This window comes from Semicossyphus pulcher, unplaced genomic scaffold, assembly GCF_022749685.1.
Source record: "Semicossyphus pulcher isolate SPU_LCO1_2020_fin unplaced genomic scaffold, fSemPul1.0.p SCAF_22, whole genome shotgun sequence".
NCBI lineage: Eukaryota > Metazoa > Chordata > Actinopteri > Labriformes > Labridae > Semicossyphus > Semicossyphus pulcher.
The window spans coordinates 17,408,516-17,433,618 of record NW_027211696.1 but is presented as its reverse complement, the minus strand read 5'-3'; the positions used below and the strand labels follow the sequence as shown (position 1 = coordinate 17,433,618).

The following is a 25,103-nucleotide window of genomic DNA, read 5'->3' as shown; positions in this document are numbered from 1 at the left end:
CACACTCACTCACGCCAAGTTAATGTCATAGCATTACGTCAAGCTTTTTTATGGAATCATCGAGCATTTAGGCAAAATTTAAATGTTTTATCGGCTGAAAATATCTGCAGAAAAATGACATATCTGCCGATAATGTGCCGATAATATCGTGTATCCCCAATTGGATTCTTGATCAAATTAAATTTAACAAAAATAGTGCACTGCAGATTGCCGATTCAAAATCAGATAAACCACAATCTGTGAGAGCCACGTCACCCAGTATACTTCTGCATTTGGCTTCTGCAAAACATTCTCTATGAGCCATATTAAAACAGCTTTAGTTCAGTTTGTTAGAAACAATTTTATCCCGATCCAAACCAAAGGAGAACGAACTGACCTGCCAAAGCTGGCTGGTAAGAACTCGAGGAAGGCATCATTCAGGTAGAGCTGTGTCAGACTCAGGAGCTGGGTGAAGCCTTCTGGGAGCCTGTGAACACATCAATCGATCAGACTTCATTTGTAATGCACTTTCATAGAAGTTAATGCAATGTAGAGTTAATAACCCCCTAATGCACTCAATGATGGCAGCATTCAATTAAAAACCAATAAAGACAGGAATAAGGAAACGCTATAATACATCTCTTTAATATAATGTGTGGAAAGAACAGAGACAGACTGACAAATATATTCAGACTCCATTTTGGTACGGATGCACATATACGCTAAGAAGTAAACAGACTTAAATCCCCAAATATACAGAAAAGGGAAGCAAATCATTTACACAAATCCTGAAAGAGCTGCTGTAATACAAAGAACTTTAAGCTAAATGTGCAGCATTCAAATAAATTGGAGTGAATTAAGGGCCAAAATGAGGGTGGGCAGTACTCACTTGGAAATGGGATTCACACTTGCTTCTACAACAGCTAGGACTTTGCAGTTCTTGATGTTTTCTGGAAACTCCTGGATACCTAGACGGAGGTAGCAAAGAGCAAACAAATTAGAGGTTCCTTTGCATATCTGCATGCTGTGTACATCAACAGTTTTATTAAAACAAACAAATCCTTTTAAAATCAAAAAGGATGAGGGGCAGTGAAAGCCATCTTGCTTGTGTTTAGAACGAGAAGATTTTACAATGTTCAGCATAGGCAAATTGTGAGTACAGGCAGGAAGTCTTTGCAGCACCTTTCCTCCATAAACACCACAAAGCAGAGCTCTCGATATGACATAAGAAAATAGTTGCAAAAAAAGTGTGTGACAATCGGCAAGTTCTCACGAAATATCCACAAAGGGGATGTGACTGAGTCTCAAGGTTTATTTCCACCCACTTTGTTTTGTGTCCACAACACTTAGCGCAGAGTGCTTTGTGAGGAACGATAAGCTTCTTTTAATGTCAACAGGGCACATGCAGCCCTGGGTCATCAAAACACCACATCATCCTCCGACACTTGTTTAATCTGGGCTGTCTTTGCGCTCATCCATTCATATCAGAACTACCTTTTAACCTTTTTTCCATGAAAGGGTTTTGCTGAGCGTGCACACTCCTTTTCTGTTCTGCTTAGCTTCAAGGTTATGCAGTGATGATCATCTAACACAGCGCGTTTCACAGCTTCTTTTAGCTTACAGCAGAGCAAAGATAATGTCAGATAGTGATGATAATGTTAAAATGCAGACTTGTTTGAAACCTTTTGTCCGGAATATGCAACAGGAGGGTGTTTTAAAATAGCACAGTCACCTAATTGATTCCTTGTGTAGCTTGGCGTTATAACAGAGAACTGTCAGACACCTCGCTCCTGGTTTTTGTTTTAAATGTCAGACGAGGACAACACTGATGGCGGAAAGTTCTCATCAAACAGGCAAAATTGAAAAAGGACTTCAAGTACGAAGCTCTCCGTCACATTCAACAGAGCAAATGTTTATCTTCAAAGAAGGTAAATGTCACACTTTGACAACTGCTGTCGCTTTCCTGCTCAGTGAAACCACTGACAAGACCCTTTGAGCTGAGCACCGTGTAGCAGTTAATAGTGAACAACACATCTTCAACATCACATAACTAAAGTCACCCACTGATACAGTACACAATCATACACCAATATTATAACCATAGACTCTGTTTAGAAGTGCACTCAGCTTCTGCGTCTAAAAGTGAAGGCTACACCTGGTATGCAAGTCTATGAAAAAATGACCCTTCTCAAAGTAAACATTTTCCTACTATGACTATATTGTCTTATTGCTAGTTTTAAGTCTTCTTAAATACAGTATGGGGTTCATTTGTAAATTATGTTCCATTTTTGAGTAAATTAGAGAATAAAGCAGGGTATGCTTAAGGGCTTAGCTACCTTGTTATTGACCAGTGACTACTACAGCGTCCTGGAAAATGTGTTTAAACGGTGTTTAAAGGCGGACTCAGACTCAGTGATGAGACGGAAAACCTCAATCAGGCGCTGCGCTGATTCCTGCGGTCCCATTCAACCTGTCAACTGACTTCACTATCAGTGGAAATGTTTCCATTTAATGTAAAGTAAAAACAGCTAGCTTAGCTCATTTTAAGAAGGTTAGACTTAACCATTGCTATGGACACAGCTTTCACTGTGGGTGTAACAGACTATTTTTAAACAGAAATATAATCATTTTTAAATCAACACCCAAATCAATATTTTGTTTCAAATGATTGAATTTGTAAGTGAAAAGCCATCTCATAAGTGGGATAATGTAGAGTGAGCAGGTTGACATCCCTTACATGTTCCCTTCTGGCTCCAAAAAACCAAGATGGCAAAGGACAAAATCTAAAGCTCAAGACTTCACATGTATTTCTACATCCACTTTTTACACAGTCTTCGATGAGAACCAGTTCTAAGGAGCTGCATCGCTGTCATCCCTGCTACTGAGTTTTCTATAAAGACAGTGTCTGGTATAATGCAGGCCTGAACTTGTACATTTCCTCTATCCGTCACATCAGGGGTTTCAGTCACGCAGCCTTGTGACGTAGATGAGACATGCTGTGACATTTTACCTCAGAATATCTCTAATCTTGAAATGGCATCAGTTACGCGACTCTTACTTGTCAGTTTTTCCAATTCTCTCACTGATTGATGTCATTAGCAGCCATGACAACACAAGGACAACGAGGACGGTTACACATTTGAACTTCACAGGTTACTGATCCCGAGCGTCTGTGGCCAGTTTTCAAGTTTCAGCAACATGATCTGATGCAACCGGTTTACATGACTCATTAACCTGCCAGTCAAAGATACTTCTGACCTGAATCTGAAGAATAGCTATACAGTAAAATAAAGCAGCCTTTTTGCTTACTGTTTTTGCTGACGTCAAGCTCCCTGAGGTTGATGAGGTTTGCGATCGCTGCCGGCAACACTGTTAGGTCATTATCTGGCATGCTCAGTCGGTGGAGTAACTGGCAGTTAAACAGTTGCTGGTGGAGAGAGAGAAAACATTGTGTATCAAGAACATACGCATAATATTAATGTTTAAATGTCCTGATTGTTTTCAAAGTTCAACTGCATCATCCAAAGGCTCTTCTTTCGAAATATATTTAAATTAACTCCACAATGGAAGCTTTTCATGACAGATAAACTAGGCATGCAGAAAGCAAATGTTCAGGGGCCTCAGGAATAATCCTCTCATAAAGTGTATGAATTTCATGTTTCTATACATCAGTGCCTGTGCCTTACTTTCGGCAGCTCCTCGATCTGGTTGGCATCGAGGTAGAGTTCCTGCAGGGTCTTCTCAAAGCTAAAGATCTCCTTAGGAACAGTCTCCAGGCTGCAGTGGGAGTAGTCCAGCGATGTTACTGCCTCCTCCTCACCCCGCAAGCAGCGGCACGGCACCAGACGAACAAACAAGCTCCGCTTGGACATCCTCAGGCACTAGGAGAGGGAAAACAGAGAGATGAGTAAAGGGAGTAGGATCAGGAGGAGTTGAAGAGGTGGACATGTTTGTAGGGTTTTTTTCTAACCTTTCGTAACCCCCATGTACCTCACATGTAATCGTTTTAGTGCGCTTATAAATAACCCCTCTTTAAACACATACACACACACTGATCATGACATCTGATCTGTGGATCTTATCCAAGACCATGTGACGGCACTCTTAATTATCAGAACAGAACTCATATGTTGTTTTGTGCTTTCAATCCACAGAAAAGATCTTTGTCAGCAGTCTGTGTCTGAAAACACATGGAGAACAATGACTCACAAAAAAAAATCAACAAAATAGGAGTGAGCTTGATGTGTTCTCATGTTGGTTTGATAAGTGAGAAGCACCCATTAAGAAGCAGAAAAGGCAGTGGATGGGAATCTTTGACTTTGTACTTTTATTTGCAAGTGATCTACACTTTGTGTGACAGGACAGACAACCTATGTGTGTGGGTTCCTGTGGTAATGACGAAGACGTCTGTAACTACGTATTCTGGTGGCATGGCTCTCCCACGCAGAAGCATGAAAAACTGAGATCCATCATCCCGCCCTCAAAACAATCACACTGTCAAGTTGCGGTGCAGAACCCCTCAGTCACACAAGACAAACTTACGAGCTGAATAAGTATCTGCATGTTTTGCTGAGCCTCTCTGATAAACTTCTGTCACTCTGGTTTTGGGGGATTACATTGTGTTGCAAGACCTTCTAAATTCAATCTGGATAAGCTTAAAAAATCATTTTGACTTTCAGTCTGAACATGGCATCTGCACCCAGTCTGCACCCAGTGCAACAATCAGACACTTTAGAAAATGGGATGGGCTCAAAAAACCATAAAAAAGAAGTTAACACTTCCCCAAAAATCTTAGGTCCTTCTTTAAAAGGACATCTTGCTACTTCTCAACCTTGATGTCCACATAGTTTGTCTATTCAGACTTCATTATCATTATGAAATTGTACATGCAAGCTCCATTACAAAGATTATTGTAAGTATATATATATGCCAGAGGAGTCATGGGAGTAGTGCAACACTCCCCAGTTTGTTTCTACATTTCTAGGGACTTTAGGGGGACTACTTTCTGTGTTTACTTTGGTTGTTTCAGTGGTTAACTTCTAACAATTTTAAGTTTCCTGGAAATATGTAGGAGGTTTGTGCTCCATGCCCCAGACACTTTGTTGCTCGACATAACCAGGTTGTAGGTGGTGAATAAATGGACAAACAATGAAACATTGGTTGACAAATTGTGGAGTTTCCCTATAACATGGCATTATTGTTCAATCCAAATGTTCATCTGTCGTATTTTTGGAAAACTGCACTTCAAAATAAATGTCTAATTCAGGATCAGGTAGAGAGTAGGCCACAGTGTGAGCCATTCACAGAGTAAAAGCGTTGCAGCAGAATCAGCTCATGTGTGAGAGCTCTTCAGGGCAGAGGCACTTCTGTAGAAGGACCTTTCAAAACAGCCGTGGGTTTGGATCATGTACTCTCAATTCTATTATTTCCTCTGAAGTATTGTCTTGCAAATGTGTTCTCAAATTTGCATATAGATTACATCTGATCGCTGACAATGCAGTGAATCACTGCTCGCACAGTTCATTAAAAATTAAAAACAGCAGACATATAAATTGTGCTTCCGTTTTTAAAGTTTTGCTAAAAAGAGCATCCCAGAGAAGCTCGACATAAAATGTTAATTTTCTGTTTCCCTTTACTGTTTTTCCTTGTGGGAAAAAATGTTTTCCTCATCTGAATTTACATAGGTGGGAAAAAAATGAGCAGCTGTTCAATATCGTGGGTTTGTTGTATCCTCAGCAGGGTTGAAGCTGGGAATAAAAATGCAAGAAAAAGTAGGCCATGAATCGTTTTGGAAATCCTGGTCGCTGACTATCCAGAACTCCCTCTACTGCAAAATAAAGAGAAATAAAAGCCTGAAAGTCTTTTCAACTGTCAATCTGCTTGAAAGTTTAAGGGAAAGTGGGGAGGTGAGCTGTCTTTTAAACTCTACAGTCATGTATGTGTAAACTTAGCAGACACTTTCACCACATACAGTATGTAATATGGAATGTGTGCTGGTCAAAAGAGGCTTTGTTCCCCGGAGCATGCAGAGAATGTGACTTTTCCTCCCCCTTGTCTTAATCTGAGGGCTGCCACAGTTCATAATCTCCAAGTCCTTCACTCGCTGTGTATCCTGACTGGATAACTGAGCTGTAAAATTGTGATAGCCTTGACCTGCACAGTGCAGACGATGAGTGGGTGTGAACACATGTTTGTGGAGGATTTTGCTACGAGGAAGGATTTTCTGTGAAATTTGGTTCACTGTACACAGCCCATTGTCTTTCTTTATCAATGTACATGTTTGTTCATGAGTGAAGAAAGATGCTTTTTCTGGACATTGTAGAGTAGGTGGCAATATTTTCATAGCTGCTCAAAATATGACTTTAATAGCCTCCCATGGCATTAGTCATGATACTATTATTTCTTACTGTGAGTGTGCACACAGCCAGCTGCAGAGAGCTTCTATACAAGCCATCAAAATTAAAACAAGTCGCACAAATCTTTCCAGTAAACCACGATTTAATCACCAATCGCTTTCATCAACAACCTCGCCTTCATCAGTGTATTGATTAACACAGATGATATTGAGCTGAAGTCAAGATACTATAGAAGAAAACTATTAAACTACACTCAAAAGAAATACACTTTATACTTGTCATTTTCATCATAATAAAACAAAAGTCTCCTATAGAAATCTGTCCAAAGCATGACCTGTCAGCCATATTTCTATCTTCAACTCATTAGGAAAGGCTTCATGTATGCACACACCCACACTCACATGAGGTAAGCACAACCCACAGGCTGTCAGCCTCCCACACACTCTCTGCTGCAGCAGCAGGCAGCTCATGTATAAATACTCAGAGTAATCTGGTCTATCACCAGAGGGGATGACAGAGGGCTTGGCTCCGTTCACCCCGAGTAACAAGCGCTGAGCGTATGAATGACGCATGCTATCCGGAGTGGGAGGAGAGGGAGTGGGATACGGGTTAACAGAGAAAGTGGGTGGTGGTGGGTTATTGCGAGTTACGCAAGAAAAGGCAATCAGGAGAGGCAAGAGCAGATACAGTGTCGAGAGAAACGTTGTGGGGAGAGATGTAAATGGTTTGAAATGTTAAAATGAAAAAGCAATGCAAATCAGAGAAGAGCAGACTGGATGAAGTGAACATGTTAAAGCGAATTTGATCTTATAACTTAAGGAGTAATGATGTTGAAGACCAGAAAATCAGAGTTTTTACTTTTATAGAGCAACACTATAAGTTTACATCCACACTGGTGTCTCTGTGAGGGTGTACTTGGGCACAGAGTGTCTTTATGCTATATACATTATCTTTGTGCTGTCATAACTCTCTTCAGTACCAGAGACATAAAAATCCAGTGCTAAAAAAAGTCCCCAACAAACACACAACTCTTATTTGAGTTATATTTGCCTTAAGAGTTCAAAGCCCTGATGTTTTAGGGATATTTAAAGCAAAAGTATAAGAAGATTTGCATCTTCTTTAGGGCTTGGGTATGAGCAACAACATAGCTGGTGATACGCAAAGTATTGAGGAGTAAACAAGCACATTGTTGGTCTTGGTATTTCCAGGGGTTTTGTTGACAAAAACAAAAAAACACCTGTCTTTAAGCATAATAAAGTAATTCATGCTGTACAATGCTGTCAACATGCCAAGAAAGATAACCTGTAAACAACAGTAGACCATGAAATATGCAATCGTGCGTAAGGTACTGTTCAGAGTGAGACTATAGTCCATCAAAATAAATAAACAATCTCCACAGGGGAGAGTTCAGCAGCTCCCACTGGGCTGCAGTTTTGAGATACCCAGCAAACAAATCAACAGACACATGTATAAACCATGCATAATTCCTCTTACATTTGCATAATGCATAAAACACAGTTAATGTAAGAGTTTATGCACTGCTCTGCTGCACAAGTGAAGCTTTTTTCCATAGGCTGGCGCCATAGTGACCCCTTACTTTTGTGCAAGGAACGTGTTGTTTCTGCTTTCTTCTACAAAAACAGAAAGTTTCCCTTCAAGGAAAATAGAGAAAGTGAAATGGGCAGGATAACGATGACACTGCTAGGCTGTCTGAAGCCCCTGAGAGTAATCTGGAAGGCAGCTCACTAATGAGAACCGGACTGCCTTCAACAAAGATAAGCTTATCCACTGACCTACATGTTACTGGAATGATCATCCGTCCATCAAGGGCTCTTGACTTCTAAACTAAGAAATTTCAGAACCATTCACTGGAGATTTCCAGACATGTTAAGCTCTTGCTGAGGATTTTCTTTCTTAGTCGACTTATTTAATGCAGCATGTTTTCTTAAATGCTTGTTTGGAGTGACGGCACTGAAGTTTAAGAGCCTTAAAAACTCTGTTGCTGGTCTTTATTCAGAAATTTCAAAATGCTTGTGTGCATGTGTGAATGGTGGACATGTGACTCTGCAGCCTGGCAGTGATCCCCATGGCTTCCTCTGTGCAACAGAGAATTAAACAGACCAGAGGGCAGACCCAGTCACAGATTCCCACTTTATTCTCCCAGTGAGAGCCAGGAAACCACTTCCCTGTCACAACCCCTCTCCTTGTAACTTAAGTGCCTCCTGGGTCAGTGCTGTTGCTACAGAGACTGCGGTCAAGGGTAAGATTGGCTCTGTGACCCCTGAATTCATACACAAAATAAACAGCTGAGCTTGCTTAACTACTAATAAAGTCTGGCATGGACGAATAAATTACAGAAGAGCTGTGCAGAGAACTCTATAAAAGGTGATAAAAGGGTCAAAGCGAGAGAATTGTTACTGAACTAAATAGGCAGACGGAGATTGGGATGTCTGTGTGTGTTTCCCAGAGGTTACTGAATTCTTTCACAGCGGCCAACTAACACTCACTGGCCTACTTCTAGTTTAGAAAGTGTTGGGAACAAATTAGTAGTTTGTAATGTGTCTAAGCTTCAAAAAGACCAAATTCCAACAATTTAGTCAACCTAATTGGGTTGTTTTGAGCCCATAACCAACAGTGGAGCTTTGTAAAGACATGAAATAATAGACAATAGTTTAAAAAGGAGCCTGAAGGGGGATTCCAGTATTTTAAAAGCTGGGCCCTATTTACATATTTTGTGGTCTAAATGACTAATAGGCAAAAGAAGTTTTGGAATTGTGTCAGTAGATTGCTTCAGATGCTTGGGGGAAAAACAGATGAAATACATCAACTAAAAGTGGTTGTTTAAGCAACCGACAGGCTCAGATGGTGTCTGACAACATTATTGAAAATATTGTTCCAAACCTAAACCACCTTCTTTACCACAATCAGACGTTTATAGCCACCATTGAAAGAAACAGTCATTTTACCAGCTGGAACATAGGATCTGCTGGTCTACTGCTGCCTTGACTGGTTAGTTTGTTTGCATTGTTGTGTGACTTTGGTGTTTTAAAATGGTTAGCTTTGGTCCAACACAACACAATAACACAGCTAAGCTTCCAGATCTAGATAGGAGTAGAGAAGCAGCTCCTGCATTCTGAAAGGTAAAATGACTGTTTTTGTCAATGGAGTCTGGTGGCTTTGAAGAGCGATGGAGTGAACAGGTTAAAAAACATCTAACCTTAACAAAAAAGGTCAATTTTTGTAGGGATCATTTCTGTCTTGTTGTCTCAGAGATTGTAGATCACTCTGGGCCTGGCCTGAGTCAGTGGGAAAAACATGCACTTTTAGTGGATGTACTTTGATCAGGCGTATTTGCCTTATAAGATTACTTTACAGCCTGTTTCAGCATTCCACCAGAGTAATTCTGAACTCTCTTGCACTTTAGTCATTTAAACCTGGACCCTGTTTTAAAATATTTTAGGATGTAAAATACCAGAATTCCCCCTGAACATATTCAACATAAGAACCTAAATAGGTACTGTTGTGTCTGTGTTGAGCTTTGTGTGTGCATGTATGTGTTGTGTATAGGGTTAAGCGGAAACGAAAGTGCAGTGTCTGACAGTAGCAGCTTGCGTTATTTATAGCAAATAGTACTCGTCTGGTTGATACGGCAGAATGTGATTAGTACGGACTGGCTCTGGCCTTATGAAAGGAGCTTTTGATCCAGATTGCCGTGGACTGTTGCAGAATTTCTGTGCCAAGCCTGAAATTTTACATTAGAGGTTCAGGCAACAAAAACAATGCAGTGGAAGAAAAAAACATGTAAGAGCCTGCAGAGCCTGTGGGATACACTTGAACTGCCTCTGTCTGTGAAGGAAGCGGACAGAAAAAAAATCACTTCCTCAATGCAGGGCGGAGTGCCAGCAGGCTATAGGGTTGTTCTCTTACCCTTCCTATACTGTAGCTCTGACTCTGCTCACAAGGGATCATGTCCTTTCCCAGGGAGGTTCATATGTTTTAAAGACAAGAAAAAAAGCCACACTGCCAACTTGGGACTTTCATAATTATCCTTTTTTTTGCTGCTAGGACTGGGTCTAAAGAGTCGACCAAACAGCTGCCACAACAGAAATTTACAATTAAATGTCTTCGATCACATGTTTGAAGGACAATTGACCAGTAATGTTTGTGCAGTCAGGTTGAATGGTGGGAACATCTCAACACTGATGAGCAGTGTAGAACAAAGTCCCTAGTGATGTGTTTCCTCTGGGCACCTCATTAATAGCATCACATTCAACTCCAGCTGGCACAACAGGAGAACTGCTGCTTCTCAATAATGCAGGGAGATATTGAGTTAAGAGGACAGCAGTTCAGCAACTGACTAAGACAAACAGAGCAATGTCTCCATGCTGCATACTCTGAAACCCAGCAGTCCCAAGCACAGCTTCGACACATATCCATGCTTTCTTTCTGATTGTAAACCTACTGAGATTTTCCCCACAGTGGGACAACTAAACGTAAAAGCAATCCATGAATACAAAAACTAAGGGACAGGAAGAGATGGGTGGAATTACAGCTGAAATCAGTAGAAAGACAACCCTGTTGCCAGTATCTGCAGTGGCGGGGGTATGCAGCTTAGTGGAACCTGAAGTTCCAGTTTTGCTCTCCCTCTGGTTTTGGTTCTCACCGGCGTTCTTAGGTCTCAGTGGTCTTGCGTGACTCGAGAAAACAAAACCATGATTGTTTTCTTTGAATTCGTGGTGAAATGAGGGTAAGTAATCTGATCTGTGACAAAGACAAAGTGCCTTTTACAGCATCTTCCCAAATTTTCTACTCTGAGCAGACCGGCTCTGATAGACTGAACTCATCAGAACAACACAACTTTGAGATTATTCAAACGTTTACATGTAACCTACACACATTCCTTTATCTCACAATATCATTCAGTAAGGCTTTGAAATAGGTCTGTTATAAAATAGAATAAAACTATGTTATTGTTGAAGCATTTGTTTTCTCTGGAAAAAGCTGTTTCTTCATCTTCGGGATAAATTGCAGTAGATTTTTGTTTAGTATCATAACACTCATTAAAAACAAGAGGCAGATCATAAAGTACAGAACACTGCTGTTCTTTAGGAAATACTTGGAAGTAATCCAAGAGTTCAAGTATTCTAAGTATTCACAGAGGAAAATAAGTCTGCTCACTGTCAAGACACAGTCTGTTTCACAACTGCCTACAATACCCAGTATTGACTAAAAACACACTGTGTTTAAGGATGCAGTCCTCCCGCACACAATGACCTACAACCACATGCCCCCATCTACTACAAGGCCATTTGTATAAAATGCTAATGTTTGCGTTTCAGCGAGCGGGGCTTTGCATTTGTCAAACAAAGCATACAAAAGTACACTGCATAGTCTTTATATTCCAAAAAGACTATATGTTTGAATTGAAATTGGTGCCTTGAGTCGCTCTTTATATTCTTAATTGATTAGTTATGATTAACTGCTTCATACAACTATTGATAAAGACCTGAAAGAAGGTTTGAAATGGTTTGCTTTAAATGCCAATTTTACAAAACGGATTACAAGTTAGTGGACCAACCGCCTGATAGTTCTCCTCCTACAAAACAAACAGACCTGGTAATAAAAACAGTAAAAGCAATGAATAAAGTAGTTTCATGCTTAAAATCAGTGTCTCTCTGGGATGCATATTATCCTCTCTTTAACTCTGCACACTCTTCACAGTGCAGAGGATCTCAAATATTCTGAATCCAGAGTGCCTTCACTTCCATTCCCTTTGAGATGAATATCATAATTACTCTAATGAATAATTCCCACGTTATTTCTTTAGACACGGATGGGCCCGGGGCAAATGGATGCCGTCTTATTTTTACTTCATTTGTTCAGGCCTTCACAGCTCTGGAGGTTATAGAGATGTCATGGATCCTCCAGAGGACAACAAAGACTGGGAATACAGCAGTCCACTTCCAAAGGTTAGGTCCTACATACCATGCAGCGAGGTGATTAATAAGCATGTTTATCTTCTGACCTTTCATGCAAGCTGCTAACAGTCTGTCCTACAATCCTTTTAGTACTAAAATGCCACCATCTAGGAAATTTGTAGATCAACCCTTGCAATGTTCTGCTCGTATGATTAATTTAATACATTTGGTATTTAACAAAAAAAGGTAAAAAATTATTGCTTAAGAATAGATGTATAGATATTCAGTGTTATGTGGATGTCACTTAGTGCAGAGTGCAGTGTTAATTCATAGTTGACAATCAGCTACTTAAGCTCGCACGGTAGCTTACGGTAGGAAAGACAGGTGTTAAAACAGTGGTTGACTGAGACAATGTGGTCAAAAAGAACAACAACAAAAGAACACATACTGTGTAATACATGCAGGCAGCAGAGAAGGCACAGGAACTCTTAGTTATATGTGCACATCTCCATATTTGTTTCGTTATCCAGGTCATATCACTGTTTCAGTACTGAACCATTTTATCCCACAGCACAGATTTTCTCTGTATCCTGCAGGACTAGTGTCAGTAACCATGATAAGTTGCCAAAACCTTAACATAATTCACTGCCAATAATACAAATGTTCACTGCCAATAATACAAATGTAACGCAATTAAAAATAATGATTATATTTCATGACAATCTGCTATAATGCATCATATAATAGGCATTATTTTTATATGTATGCATTTTCAGAAAATGTATACATTCAGTGCACTTCAAAGCGGGTCCTATCTTTACATCATAAAGAAAACTGAACCAATGCACCACTGTTCTAAATGTCAGACAGCTGGAGTTGTATTTGCGTGTCAAATACTGTATTTATACAGTTTCATGATCTGACCTACAACCACGGCCCCTTTTGACTACTTTGTTGAGTCTCAAAAAGCCACTTCCTGGTGACAATTCTGCTGAGATGTGCAACAAGGTAAGCTCACCACAGGCGTCAATTGACGTCAAGTATTAATTTCATTTTCGATGCAAAGAATGTCAAAGAAAAAAATGCTCCATTTCCACCCCGGAAGCGCGATTCTTTCAGGCAGGGTGATTTCAAGTAAATGTCTGTCCTTGTTTTAAACTATCTATTCAAATACTTTGTGAGGAAAGCTGGTTCCTGAGAAGCCCACTAAATGAGTTCAGCGTAGTGAAATGTAAGGCTAATTGAATATTTTCACCTGCTTGGTATTCTATGTGAATCCGTGGAAACACTTGTAGTGAGAAAAAGGCTCATTTATTGACAAGGGTTGCAGTATCAGACTTCTGTGGTTGAAAGAGAGCAGAGCTGCCTTATCGAGTGAACGGGCTGCTTTATCAACTGTGAGCTGGCTGTCTCCTGTAGCAAAGCACTCTGCTCATCACTTTCCATCTTTGCTGCTCTCCACACGCATACCTTTTCTTTCTCCTTTCTAATATTGCCTGGTGTCCTACTTCCACATGTTCATGGTTCAAATGTTTTAGCGGCTTTTAGGGACCAAAAGAGCGCACAACAAAATGCAGTAAGCAAAACAGTGCAACAAAAAGTCTACTGCTGATCTACTGGGAGGCTCTGACTTACTGGAAATGTTTGCATAAATGTTGCATTATCAAAACAGGCCGACTTTCATTGCAAATATTTGACTGCTGAATCCTGAACTTCCGTCTTTCCCCTAAATGGCTAACTAGTTTCATGAAGCCTAAAAAGGGGAATTCAGGATATAAATTAGTGCTTTTCTTGTCAGCACTTTAATAAACCAAACACAAATCTATACATTAAGCTGTTGCGTACAAAATACATGTGCAGTCTGGGTTTCTGGAGAGCAGTTTCTTGCTCATTATGGTCTAACCAGGGCAGCGACACAGTCAGACCTGCTGGTTATAAATAGTAGTCTGCTCCAAAATCCCTTCTGCCAGTTAAGTTCTTAATTAAATATGAGATCCAGTTAAATATGAGCCCCTGAGACTTGTTTCTGCAGAGAGGAGACCCAAGCTGTGACATTAGCTCCTATTAACCATACTGCAGTAACTATAAAAGGATAATGGAGTAGAGTCTATATTGTATTTTTAGTTTCTTTACAATCCTGGATTCACACATTAGGCTGAAACATTACTCCAGAAAGGCAGAGAGTTGCATTTTGGCTATATAAAAAGGCTATAGACACTTGCAGTTCGATTTCAACAATATCATAAAACAATCATATCGTTAAGTTTCTGTTTCTTCTAACCAGCCAAACAATTGTTGAAATGAAGGCAAAACCTAGCAGTAACAGTAACACACTGCATCACTGGTGCAGCAGCTGCAAATAAAGTCTCACTGCAGTCTGCAAAAACAATGGAACTCCTTCCTGCAATGATGCATTGTTTTACATACGAGTAAACTATGATACAGCACAAATAAACATCAGCCAGCTGTTTCAATTAAATCTGCACAATGGCAGAAACAAAAAAAAAAAGGTCACGTTTTTTATGACATTTTGCACGTCCACTGTTGCCTTTGAAATGTTTCTACTGAAAACTAGATTAAAACACCAATAAACATTTCGGCCTTGACAAGAGATTATAGGAAGCCATTAATGCAAAGCTGCAAGTCAGGGTACTTTTCTGCACATTACTCAGATTTAGAACATTAAAAAAAAAATCTTAATTGAATTATTTTGATATAATTTTGTTGTGGTGCACCATGCGTCAGCCACAAAAATAGCAATAAACATAGACGTCATTGTGTTTATTTGACATTGAATTGAGAACCTAATCCATTCTACATGCTTTGAATACACAAACCTGTCCTGTATATTAGTTTATTTTGAGCCCTGACATTCAAAGGACGCAGCAGATTAGTGTCTACAGTGAATTAAGTTTGTGGATATGAGTTTACAGTGAGTTCAAGTGCGACAGACCGATGATGGTTGTCTCGTCTCCAACTCACAGCGCTCGGGAGGACCTGGAGGGCTAACTGCTCATGATCTAGGCTGCTCACACAGATGGCCAGGAATGGAAAGAAGCACTAGAATGGGTAGTGAAGAAGCAAGCAAGATATAGGAAGCAATATTCTAAAATATATAGAAGTTAAGGTAATTATCTTACTTTTGCTTTGTGTGAGATGAACAAGTCTTCTCAAATGTATCAACTCTAACTTGAATCATGAACGGACAGTTTAGTCGATAAAATAAATGGCTTAAAAACCTCCATCGGTGACAGAGGTGTTGAAAGGATTATGGTTCCATTGTAAAGCAAGATACAGGGCTATGTATCAGAAACAGTGGCTTGTCTGTTTGTCTATGGGAGCGAGAACGACAGAGGGAGTAAAATGCAGTTTGCCAAGTCTCAATAACCAGGTCAGACACATTTAGGTCAGAGCCATGTATCCATGCAGACAACTGCCGCATTCTCCTTGTTTGCCTGCTGGAGAACATGGTAATGGATAAAATCCTCCCAATGCCTTTTTTAAAGTCAGAAAGTCTGCTCATTAAACGCTGTTTTAAAGCAGTTAACAATGAAAAACGATGATTGCATAAAGTCCCTTTTAGCTTACAAAGTGGACCTCTCGGAATTAGAGAACCAAGCCCTTTCATCATTAGAGAGCACTGTCATTAGTGCATACATTTAGTTACATGTTTAAAAACAAACTGATAGTTAAACACAGGGCTGGGTTTCTTGTACAGGTTTAACAGACGGTCTTGTTTCAGGAGACAGATAATCATCTTGATTATTGAGCCTTTTAAGTTGTCTTTTCTATCAACAATCCCTCAGCTGGATCAGAAACATGTTGGGGAAAAAAACACAAGAAGACAAAGCCGAAGAATATAGTGACTCCACTTTTGTCCAATGACCCTGAAGTTCACATTGAGAGTTTCGACAAAATCAAAATGACTTTTTTATCAAATATACAGTATCTTGCACTGGTTGCTGCCTATAATCCGGCATGTGGCCCAACAGTGACCCAACAAGTAATTTTGTTGGTATTATTTGACATTTTAAAATGTTTTATTTCCAGGAAAACACAAAAAATGTCGATGACTCATCCTGCGCCCCCGGCAATTACTAATTTTGTGACCAAAACGCTCCAACCGTTCTAGCACTTTTACATCCCTCCCCCAGCCACAGAACCTACGAGTTAGCGAGCAGTTTTGGGTCATCACTTTTTGTGTTTGAACACATTCTGCACTATTGACTGCTGTAAACGCCAAACAATATCCTCCTCAGCTTCCTGTATTTAAGGAAACATGTACATTCACAGAATCAAATAACTAGTTGCTATAATGTTTTTATAAAAACAACATGAAAAATCGGTTTTGATATAAAAAGTGTCTGTCATAGTGATAAACCTACAAAAAAATATAGCAGCAAACAGAAGACCGATACAATTAGTGACTAGCTGGCCAAAAACAGGCAGATATTCGCCTCAGGAGTTGGTCGAAACCAAAAGCAGAACTAAATGGAGTTAAGAGTTAGCAGTGGACTTAAAAGATGACTCCAAATGAAGCATAATGTAGCGCCCTAACTGCTGGTTTGCTTACATATTAGACTTAAACCTCGACCCTTAAATTGGCCAAAAAATCAGTTATAGCAGGTTTAAGGTCACTGAGTTATATTTAGCTTCACTGCTATCAAAGCCATAAGAGGTGCCATGCATCATCATCCAGAAAACTCTGTAGATCTAATCATGCTAAAAGCACTGTCAGCTGAAACTGTGTTCACGGGATAATCAATTAGATGTTCTGGTGAGATATTATATCACATGCATGAGGAGAGTTGATTCAATCTATTGATACTGTCAAGCATCAGATGCAGCTGGTTCTCTGATTTGTTCTCTTCACAAACTACTACTGATTTTGTTTTAGAAACCCAGGACCTGTAACAAGTTACAACCTGGGTAACCAAGTTAATACAACAGTAAGCCAAAACGTCACATACTTTTCAAACTCTCTGCCCTATTTAAAAAAATAAACGTATTATTACTATGTCAAAGGATAGGATAAGATATAACTTTGGCCCTTCTGTAAACTATGGCCATACACATGAGTGAAACAGAAAGATGTGCTCCTGCTCCTTTGTTAAAGCAGCTAATAGCAGCAGCTTCTGTCCGACTCAATGGAAGTCTGTATCAGTCCTTTAACTGACAGACATGTATTAATCACAATGCTGAAAGTATGCTCGCCTAATATAGCCATATAACTGTCATTTAGATTTTGTTTTTGCCATTTGATGTTGAAATATAAAATAGAAAAAAGGAACCCATATAACAGCCAAAAAGAGGCTTGTATGTTGACCTTGGTTTAGATCCAGGTATCAAGCGTAGATTGATGCAAAGCCTGCAGCGATGTGAAAGTTAAGCAAACAGAGGAGTTCGGGGGAAAGCCAAGTCGTCAAACAAGTCAATGAAGAAATGCTGCACTTCAGTGTCGAAAGGTAAACCTGTTCCTGTCAGCACAGCTAACTCAAGTAGGACTAGCCTCCTGTCATCCTGTCTTGTTGTCTTCACTGTTCGGGTCACAAGGCATGCAACCATATTGTCCTGGAGACAAACTGACTTAATGGTTAACACAGACCGTCTAGACGTCTAGAAATGTGTTGTCTCTCCATGTTTTCAACACACAGGCCAAATTGTTGAAATTAAATAATCCTGTTCTCCAAACACAAAGACATAGTGTGCTAACCCAGGCAGCACAGGTTTGGCTAAATGTGTGACTAACAGTAAGTAAGAACTAATACTGGTCACTAGGTATGTTTCATTTCTGCAGGGTCAAAGATGAAGATTTGTTTCTTTAAAGTTTGAATTGGTTTGTGTAGACAGGCCTTCAGGAAAGCTGTACATAAAATGTGTCGAGTGCATAAGCTGCCACAGTGGAGAAATTTCCCAAATGTAAGGAGAGGGTATCCTGCTGTGATTCGTTATACTCAGCATACTCAATGATTTAAATACATGTTGCAGCTCAGGGGAATCTTTAATTAATATTCCCCATCTTATTGTTGCTTCACTTTACAGCTCTTAGCCTATATTTTAAACTTGTGTGGCTAAATATTTGTCCCTAAATATATGCCTCAACTGCCTCCCTTCAAAATAAATGATGCGTAGTGTTAATTAAAAATAAAATTCTATCCGTGTGAATCGTGCTTTCTAATTGGTGCTCGAAGGTTGTAAACTACATTGTATTCTATAGTCAATGAGGTCGGAAATAACTATGCAGCCACAAAAGCAATTTTATGACCTTTTTGAGATGAAATAGGATGCTGATTGCACACAGAGGTAGTTTGGCAGGTGTATCGTGTGTCTTGGCCTCCAGGAGAACAGGGTGGGGCACTCTTGTTGTTTCTTGTTAGAGCTGGACGAATGTTTGACATAAAAACATCACTTCCGTGAGAGCAAAACTTCAAAAGCCACATCCATAAAAGAAACCCCACAACCGAATCTGTCTTTTTCTAATTGCTAATGTAAGTGTTACCTCACTGCTGAAAACAAACGGGCAAGACCACAAAATCAGACCACCAACTAATGGCTGTGTAACCTGCAGGGTAGAGTTACTGGGATAATAGAGGAATATATTCTAGCTGTAGGAAATTTCACAACATGAATGGGCTGCCTCACATACCTTGTCATTTAGGACTCAAGCGCCTGGATCCAAGTGGATGGCGGATGATAGATCCAACAGCAACAATTTGCTTATCTGATGAAAAAAGACAAAAACAACATAAGCAATGAAGCCAAAGTAGACAGGACAAACACCAACATGTCTCCAACTGCTTCAGGTAGACAGCCTGTAAGACAGTCCATTTATGATGGGGTTTTATGGCAGTAGTCCTTACCAAATGACCTTGATCAGTGAGAAAGAAAGTCAGTCCTTGCTCTTCTTTTTATAAACATGAAATAAAACTAATTCACTGCATCATGAGGTTCTTTCTGATTCACATGTTCATAAAATCAATATTATTGAAATGTAAAACAACTGTTTAACAAAATAAAATGGACAGTTCTAAAACTATTGATGACAATACAACACATAGTGCTGTATTGATCATTTATCTCATCCCTTGTGAGTGTTGATGAAAAGCTGCCAAATCCCAACAGATTAACAGGATTAGATAACGCTCCTGTAAGATCTTTTTTCCCCCTAAAATGTGCCATGGCGCATGTTAATTAGCAGTTAAAATTAGGTCAAAAGAGCCTCCTTTTCTCTCATCATGTTAAGTTATTCTTGTGGGGGGTTGGCTTTGCAACTGTGAAAGCCAATGTTCAGTATGTTCGAAAAAAGAAAAAGATTTGTCAGCAAACACTCATAAAGCCGTTTAATGGAAGCAGAATTCATTAAGTTTGGGGATGTACTGAAATAGCCATGCTCCTCCTATGTGCAGTGAGATAGTCCTGCCTGAGGACACAAGAAGCATAGATAGAAACAAAGGCTGTACTTAAAACTGCACTGCTACAGCAAAGTACATTGAAAAGCACAGAGAAAATCTCCATGTTTTGGAGGCAAGCCATCTTGTTTAAAAAAAACCTGAACAAGTCTCTGCCTTGAAACACGACAAAATCTTCTCATGTCAGTGCACAATACAAGTGTATTGTCTGAGCATGTCTGGAAAAGCATTAGCCTTGCTAGCTGATCTAAGACAAACCGCACCAGCTACAAGATAGCATCATCCCTGCACTACCCCCACTGAGCACAATAGAGCTATAGAGCAGGAAACAGGGAGGGATAAAAAGAGGCAAGAAGAAAGGAGGGGAGGGGAAAGAGATATTTTGACTTATTCATAGGGTCTCCCAATCAGCTGGGAACACAATGGGCTGCACTGACTCATTAGTTTCTGCTCCACTTCCTCTCGGGTGCCTTTATCCTCATCTCATCTATTTGGGATACCGAATCTTGCCAAACAAAAGTTCCCTCCGTCACATGCAGGAATAAAGCGAGAGACGCGTCAATTTTTAAATTGGGGGTGTTGACAGTAGGGGGATGGGGGCCTTGCAGCTACAGCAAAAGCCTCCTCTCCTTTGCAGCAACCTTAATTTCACTCAGACAGCACCATCACCACTGCAGATGAAAAAGTAGGTGCAAGAAATCACCTTGTGTCTTGTTTACATGAACTCTAATAATGAGGAAGTAATCTGTCCTGTGCACAATAAGATTAATGGGCTTTTGTTGCAGGAATTCTGCCATAAATTTAAAAATACTACTTTTAAAGTGTATCTGATACATATAGGTCAGTATATCTTTATACCCAACATCTCACTTCAAACTTTAAATCACTAAGAGGAATTATTTTATAAATTGCTAAAATGCTTATCACAATTTCTCAAAGGCAAAGTGGCTATTTCTAGACCCTTCATTTGTTCAACTCTCTATCACAGATATGGAGCCATGAAATACAGTGGCTTGTTTGTTTTGTTTGCTATGGTAATAACGTCATTATTTCTCATTACTGGGCTAATTGAGTATCAGAAATACCAGTTCCTTGTTCTGGCCTCTCTGTTCCTTTGCTCTGCTAATATAGACTCTGCAGAACACTGTAAACTTAGATCCAATTTGGCTTGTTTTCATACTGCTGTCATTCAGAGAGGTCTGAACAAACAGATACTGCAATATTCACTGCAGGTAAAAGGAGTGTTTGATTACGACATCAACACTGAAAGGAGACAGTCATGGATCGAAACAGCAAAAGGCACAACTCTTTAGCATTAGCGGTAAACAGCAGATGTAAACACAATCAGTCACATGACATCACGCTCAGGCCATGGTGAATTAAGGTCAGTGAACAAGGTGCTGCTGACCAGCCTGTGCCTGTTCAGCTGGGTTTAAATTGCAGCATACTGCAGGGACTGAAAGCCAAACATGGAGCTACTTTATGGTCCCAAACCCTCCACTTTGCCTGTGCACACAAACCAGATTATATATCATACAATTTCTACCACCAGCCTTAGATAGCGATGAGCTGTTCAAACTAAAATGCAGCTCGGGGGATCTTTTTACAAATTAACAGCTCTCCAAACAAGTGTGATTTCAACCAAAACACACAGCAGATGCAATGACTCACACAGCATTTGGAGACAGTCATCGCATATGTATTCAAATTTAACTACACAGGAGGTTCATTTAGTTCATTCGTAGTATTTGAAAGGTGTCATATCTCTGCCAGAGCAATCACTGATTGCATGACAAGTAGAAATAACAAACCATAGACCTTATTGAGCAGCTTAAGCACCAAACGAAAGTAATGTGAACAGTAATTTGCATATTGAGCAGGTGAAAACATCTGATCACAAGCACTTACGATATGTGCAAAGTGCATGAAGCTTTGATACCAGATTTTAGCTACAATGCCACCCAACAGAAATCATCTGAATAAAAGGTGGTAGGTCTGAACAGGGTTTGAGTCTGTTCAGACGGATTTCAGTCTCCTTATCTGTCCAGGAAATGGATCCTGGACAACCTTTCCCATGAAACTGGTTATCAATTATTTGTGTTGGCCCCGGCCTTTCCAATCAATATGAACTATGGACAAACAGTCCATTATATGCAACATACAGATCCAGGTCAAATTGTTTATCATAAGATTGATTTACTGATGTTCTTGGGGATGTATTAGGTCATTAAAGTTTGAAAGTATTGTGATGAGCCGGAAAAAAAACAGGATATATCAAGAGAATCAAATAGAAAAGAAATGGAGTACAGTACAGAAGATATACAATATTCATAGACATAAAAGTTTTTGGCCGCATTTTCTTCTGCAGTGAATATGAAGGAACATGAATATGGATGAAGCATGCTGCACTGAGCCCAATTACAGTCTCAAACCTTTTTAAGACACTCATCAGACGCATTTTAGTTGAAGCAGTACATATAATTCAAAGCTATAATCATATAATTGAATTGGCCAGCTGCGATTTGTAAGAAGCCTTATTTCATATCCAAACTCTGCCTAAAAATACACTTCATTATAAAGCCAACAAAGTCATTATATATACTATAACTGTGACAGTTTTTTTTTTACGTTCTTTCTTTCAAGCAGCAAATCTTAAAAATAAAATATAAAATATATAATATAAAAATATTTTCTACCTTGCAGGGACTCAGACGCAGCATGAATTTTGCATGGCTTCTTCATAAAGAGAGATAAAATATACACCATTGTAGTAGGGCTTCATGCTGAGATATTGCTTTACTCTGTGGCCCACCCAATGCAGTAAAGCTCAGACTGTGGATCATGTGTAGACAGCCTGTAGACAATGCATTGCCCAGCCTACTGCACATAAAATCAGTTGAGCTGTTTAGTATAAAGGCAGCTTATAGCAGAGATAAGATGCTTATCTGTGGCTGATTTTACAACAGACCATTTCTTGCAGGTTTTACGTCCAATATCTTTTCGTTTCTCTTTCAAAATTCTTCCATTACAAATGTTTTTCTACATATCTTATATCATAGCATCCTGATTCTATGTGGTGTCCTCATTAGCCATTAGACAAACTAAAAAAGGACTTGGCTTTATTGACATATATGCTGACAGACAGCAAGGCTGAATGAAGCAGGAACAGAGTTGTATTCTCTTAAATGGGTCAGGGAAATCATTAGGGAGAATTTATATGCTAATATGTATGTTAAAGCTGATAAAATAAAATGTTAAATATTATGCAAATCTAACTTTTTCCACATTCAAGATACAGACTCACAGAACCTGTTAGGAACCATCCATCTACTGTAAGCAAGGCCCTCCTTGCACTTAATAGGCTATTCATTCAATATTTATATCAATATACCTGCCATTTGTAAAGCCAGCTTTAATGGCCGGTGGGCAACAGACCAAGAACAAAAATCAATAAACATGAACTTAAGTCTTTAAACGATTTAGAATTATGACACAACAAAGCAGTGGTTAAGTATTGCTGCTGACCCACAGACCTTGTTCAGATTGTCGATGAAAATCACCTGCCACACGTTTAGGTGTCACATCAATGACCATATTAATCGTCCAGTTGTCAATTATTTAATTAACCCATTTAATCCTCAAGTTGAAAAAAAGGTGAAAATGATACGATTCCAGCTTCTCAAATATGAATATTTTCTGGGCTCTTTACGCCTCTATGACAGGGTACTTGATATCTTTGGGACATTTCATGAGATCACCTTGGCCTTTAGGAAACACCGATTGACATTTTTCTTTCTGGCATTTCATCGGCAAGTACGCTGCTCTGTGCAAGATGCAAAAACTTAATTTATTAGTCACACCCAAGCAGTGATTTTATCTATTTATGTTCTTTTTCAGTTAGGCTGACTATCAAAGACTTTTGCAATGTTATTGGTACTTGGTATCAGCCAATTTACATATTCCAGTATGGAATCAGTATCTGGAAGGAAAAAATAATATCAGAATAACTATAATCTTGTCGACCAAACATTTAATCGATTAGCTGGTTGGAGTAACATTTTAAGAAAATAAAGTAAAAACTCTCCCATTCCAGCTTCTTAAGTGTAAATATTTCTTTACTCCTTCATAAATTAAAGTGAATCTCTTTGGGTTGTGGACAATTATGGACATTTGGGGATGTGATCTTCAGCTTTGAAAAACCCAACATGTTTTGACCTTTTTCTGACATTGTAAAGACTGACATGCACTTCCTGTATCTTTAGTCATAGCTGGTCTCTTACAAAGCAGACAAATTTGGCTTTGAGTGATGTGTCAGTGCTTTTTATACAAGCTGAGTCAGGTCAGTGGGACTAAAACATTGCTATAAATTATAAATATCATCTTGGGACATCCCTAGTCTGAATATAGCCTGCTCTAGATCAGTTAGCAGTGCAGCAGCTTAAGGTACTATGCCCATCTACTCGGATGAAGAGTGCTACTACTGGGACAAATCAGTTATGAAAAAATGGACACTCCCAGTTCTTCCATTTCTATTAGAACATGACAATGGTTTGACCACAGATGGTTTTCCATTGGTGGCTGAATAATCCCATGACCTCGCTTTGTCAGAAGACCACATTTTGAACCAAACTGTCGTCACACTGCCTACAATCATTGTTGCGCATTCTGCTGCAAGATCTGAACCTGCTAGAAGTTGTAGGACGAGCACTTCTTGGCACTAAAACACTTCCTATCTCCAGCCCCTGCAGGTTTTCAGTAGGCTCATGGAAAAGCCATGGTAAGGCTCAAAGTAAAACATTACAAAGAGAAACACCCAAACCCAAACCAGTTAGAGAACATGCACAAACACTAAATTTTACTAATAGCTTAAACAAAGACGTCCCACCAGTTCAAACACTGACACTGTGTGCAGAGTTGAGCCCTCTTTCAGAAGTTAGCTAAAAATGTCAACACCATATTTACCCTTGCTCTGATGCAGTAGCAAAACTGAAGTAGATTTGACACACACCTGAAATGGAAGAAGTGGGCTCCATCTTCCCCCTCGGTAACTTCTAAAGTAAGAATATGACGTAATGGATGAGAATAGTGCCAGTTATACTCACCACACTAAGCACAAGACATTCAGAAATGTTATCATCTTAGTTTGGGAGCTAAAGATAAGCCTAAGAAGCAGTAAACTGTAGAGACTGTTGATGCTAAACCTATAAATCCTTGAAATGTATTACTTGGGTGGTACTGAGCTTCATTATCTGATAGTTACGTTAATCTGAAAGTAATATTAACATGGTCTAGTCGAACTACTGTATAACAGCATTTCCAGTTGGACTGCACAATGTGTTTAAAAACATTACAATCACAATATCTATCAAAATGTTAGAGGTCTTTGATTCACAGTTAGTGAGAATGTATTCCTTTTGCAACACAGTTTTCATTTTTACTTT

General features: G+C 39.4%; 1 protein-coding gene across 3 annotated transcripts in view; it reads right to left on the bottom strand.

Moving 5' to 3' along the window:
• erbin (erbb2 interacting protein) overlaps positions 1 to 25,103 on the bottom strand; it is a 62,956-nt gene that overhangs the window by 33,423 nt on the left and 4,430 nt on the right. For all 3 annotated transcript variants that reach the window (XM_069673051.1, XM_069673053.1, XM_069673052.1), the window contains exons 2-6: positions 18,900 to 18,974; positions 3,666 to 3,860; positions 3,289 to 3,406; positions 869 to 947; positions 377 to 466 (exon numbers count right to left, since the gene is read on the bottom strand). In XM_069673051.1, the coding sequence (XP_069529152.1) occupies positions 377 to 466; positions 869 to 947; positions 3,289 to 3,406; positions 3,666 to 3,851 (473 nt within the window). In that variant the 5' untranslated portion in view covers positions 3,852 to 3,860; positions 18,900 to 18,974. The remainder of the gene's footprint in view (positions 1 to 376; positions 467 to 868; positions 948 to 3,288; positions 3,407 to 3,665; positions 3,861 to 18,899; positions 18,975 to 25,103) is intronic.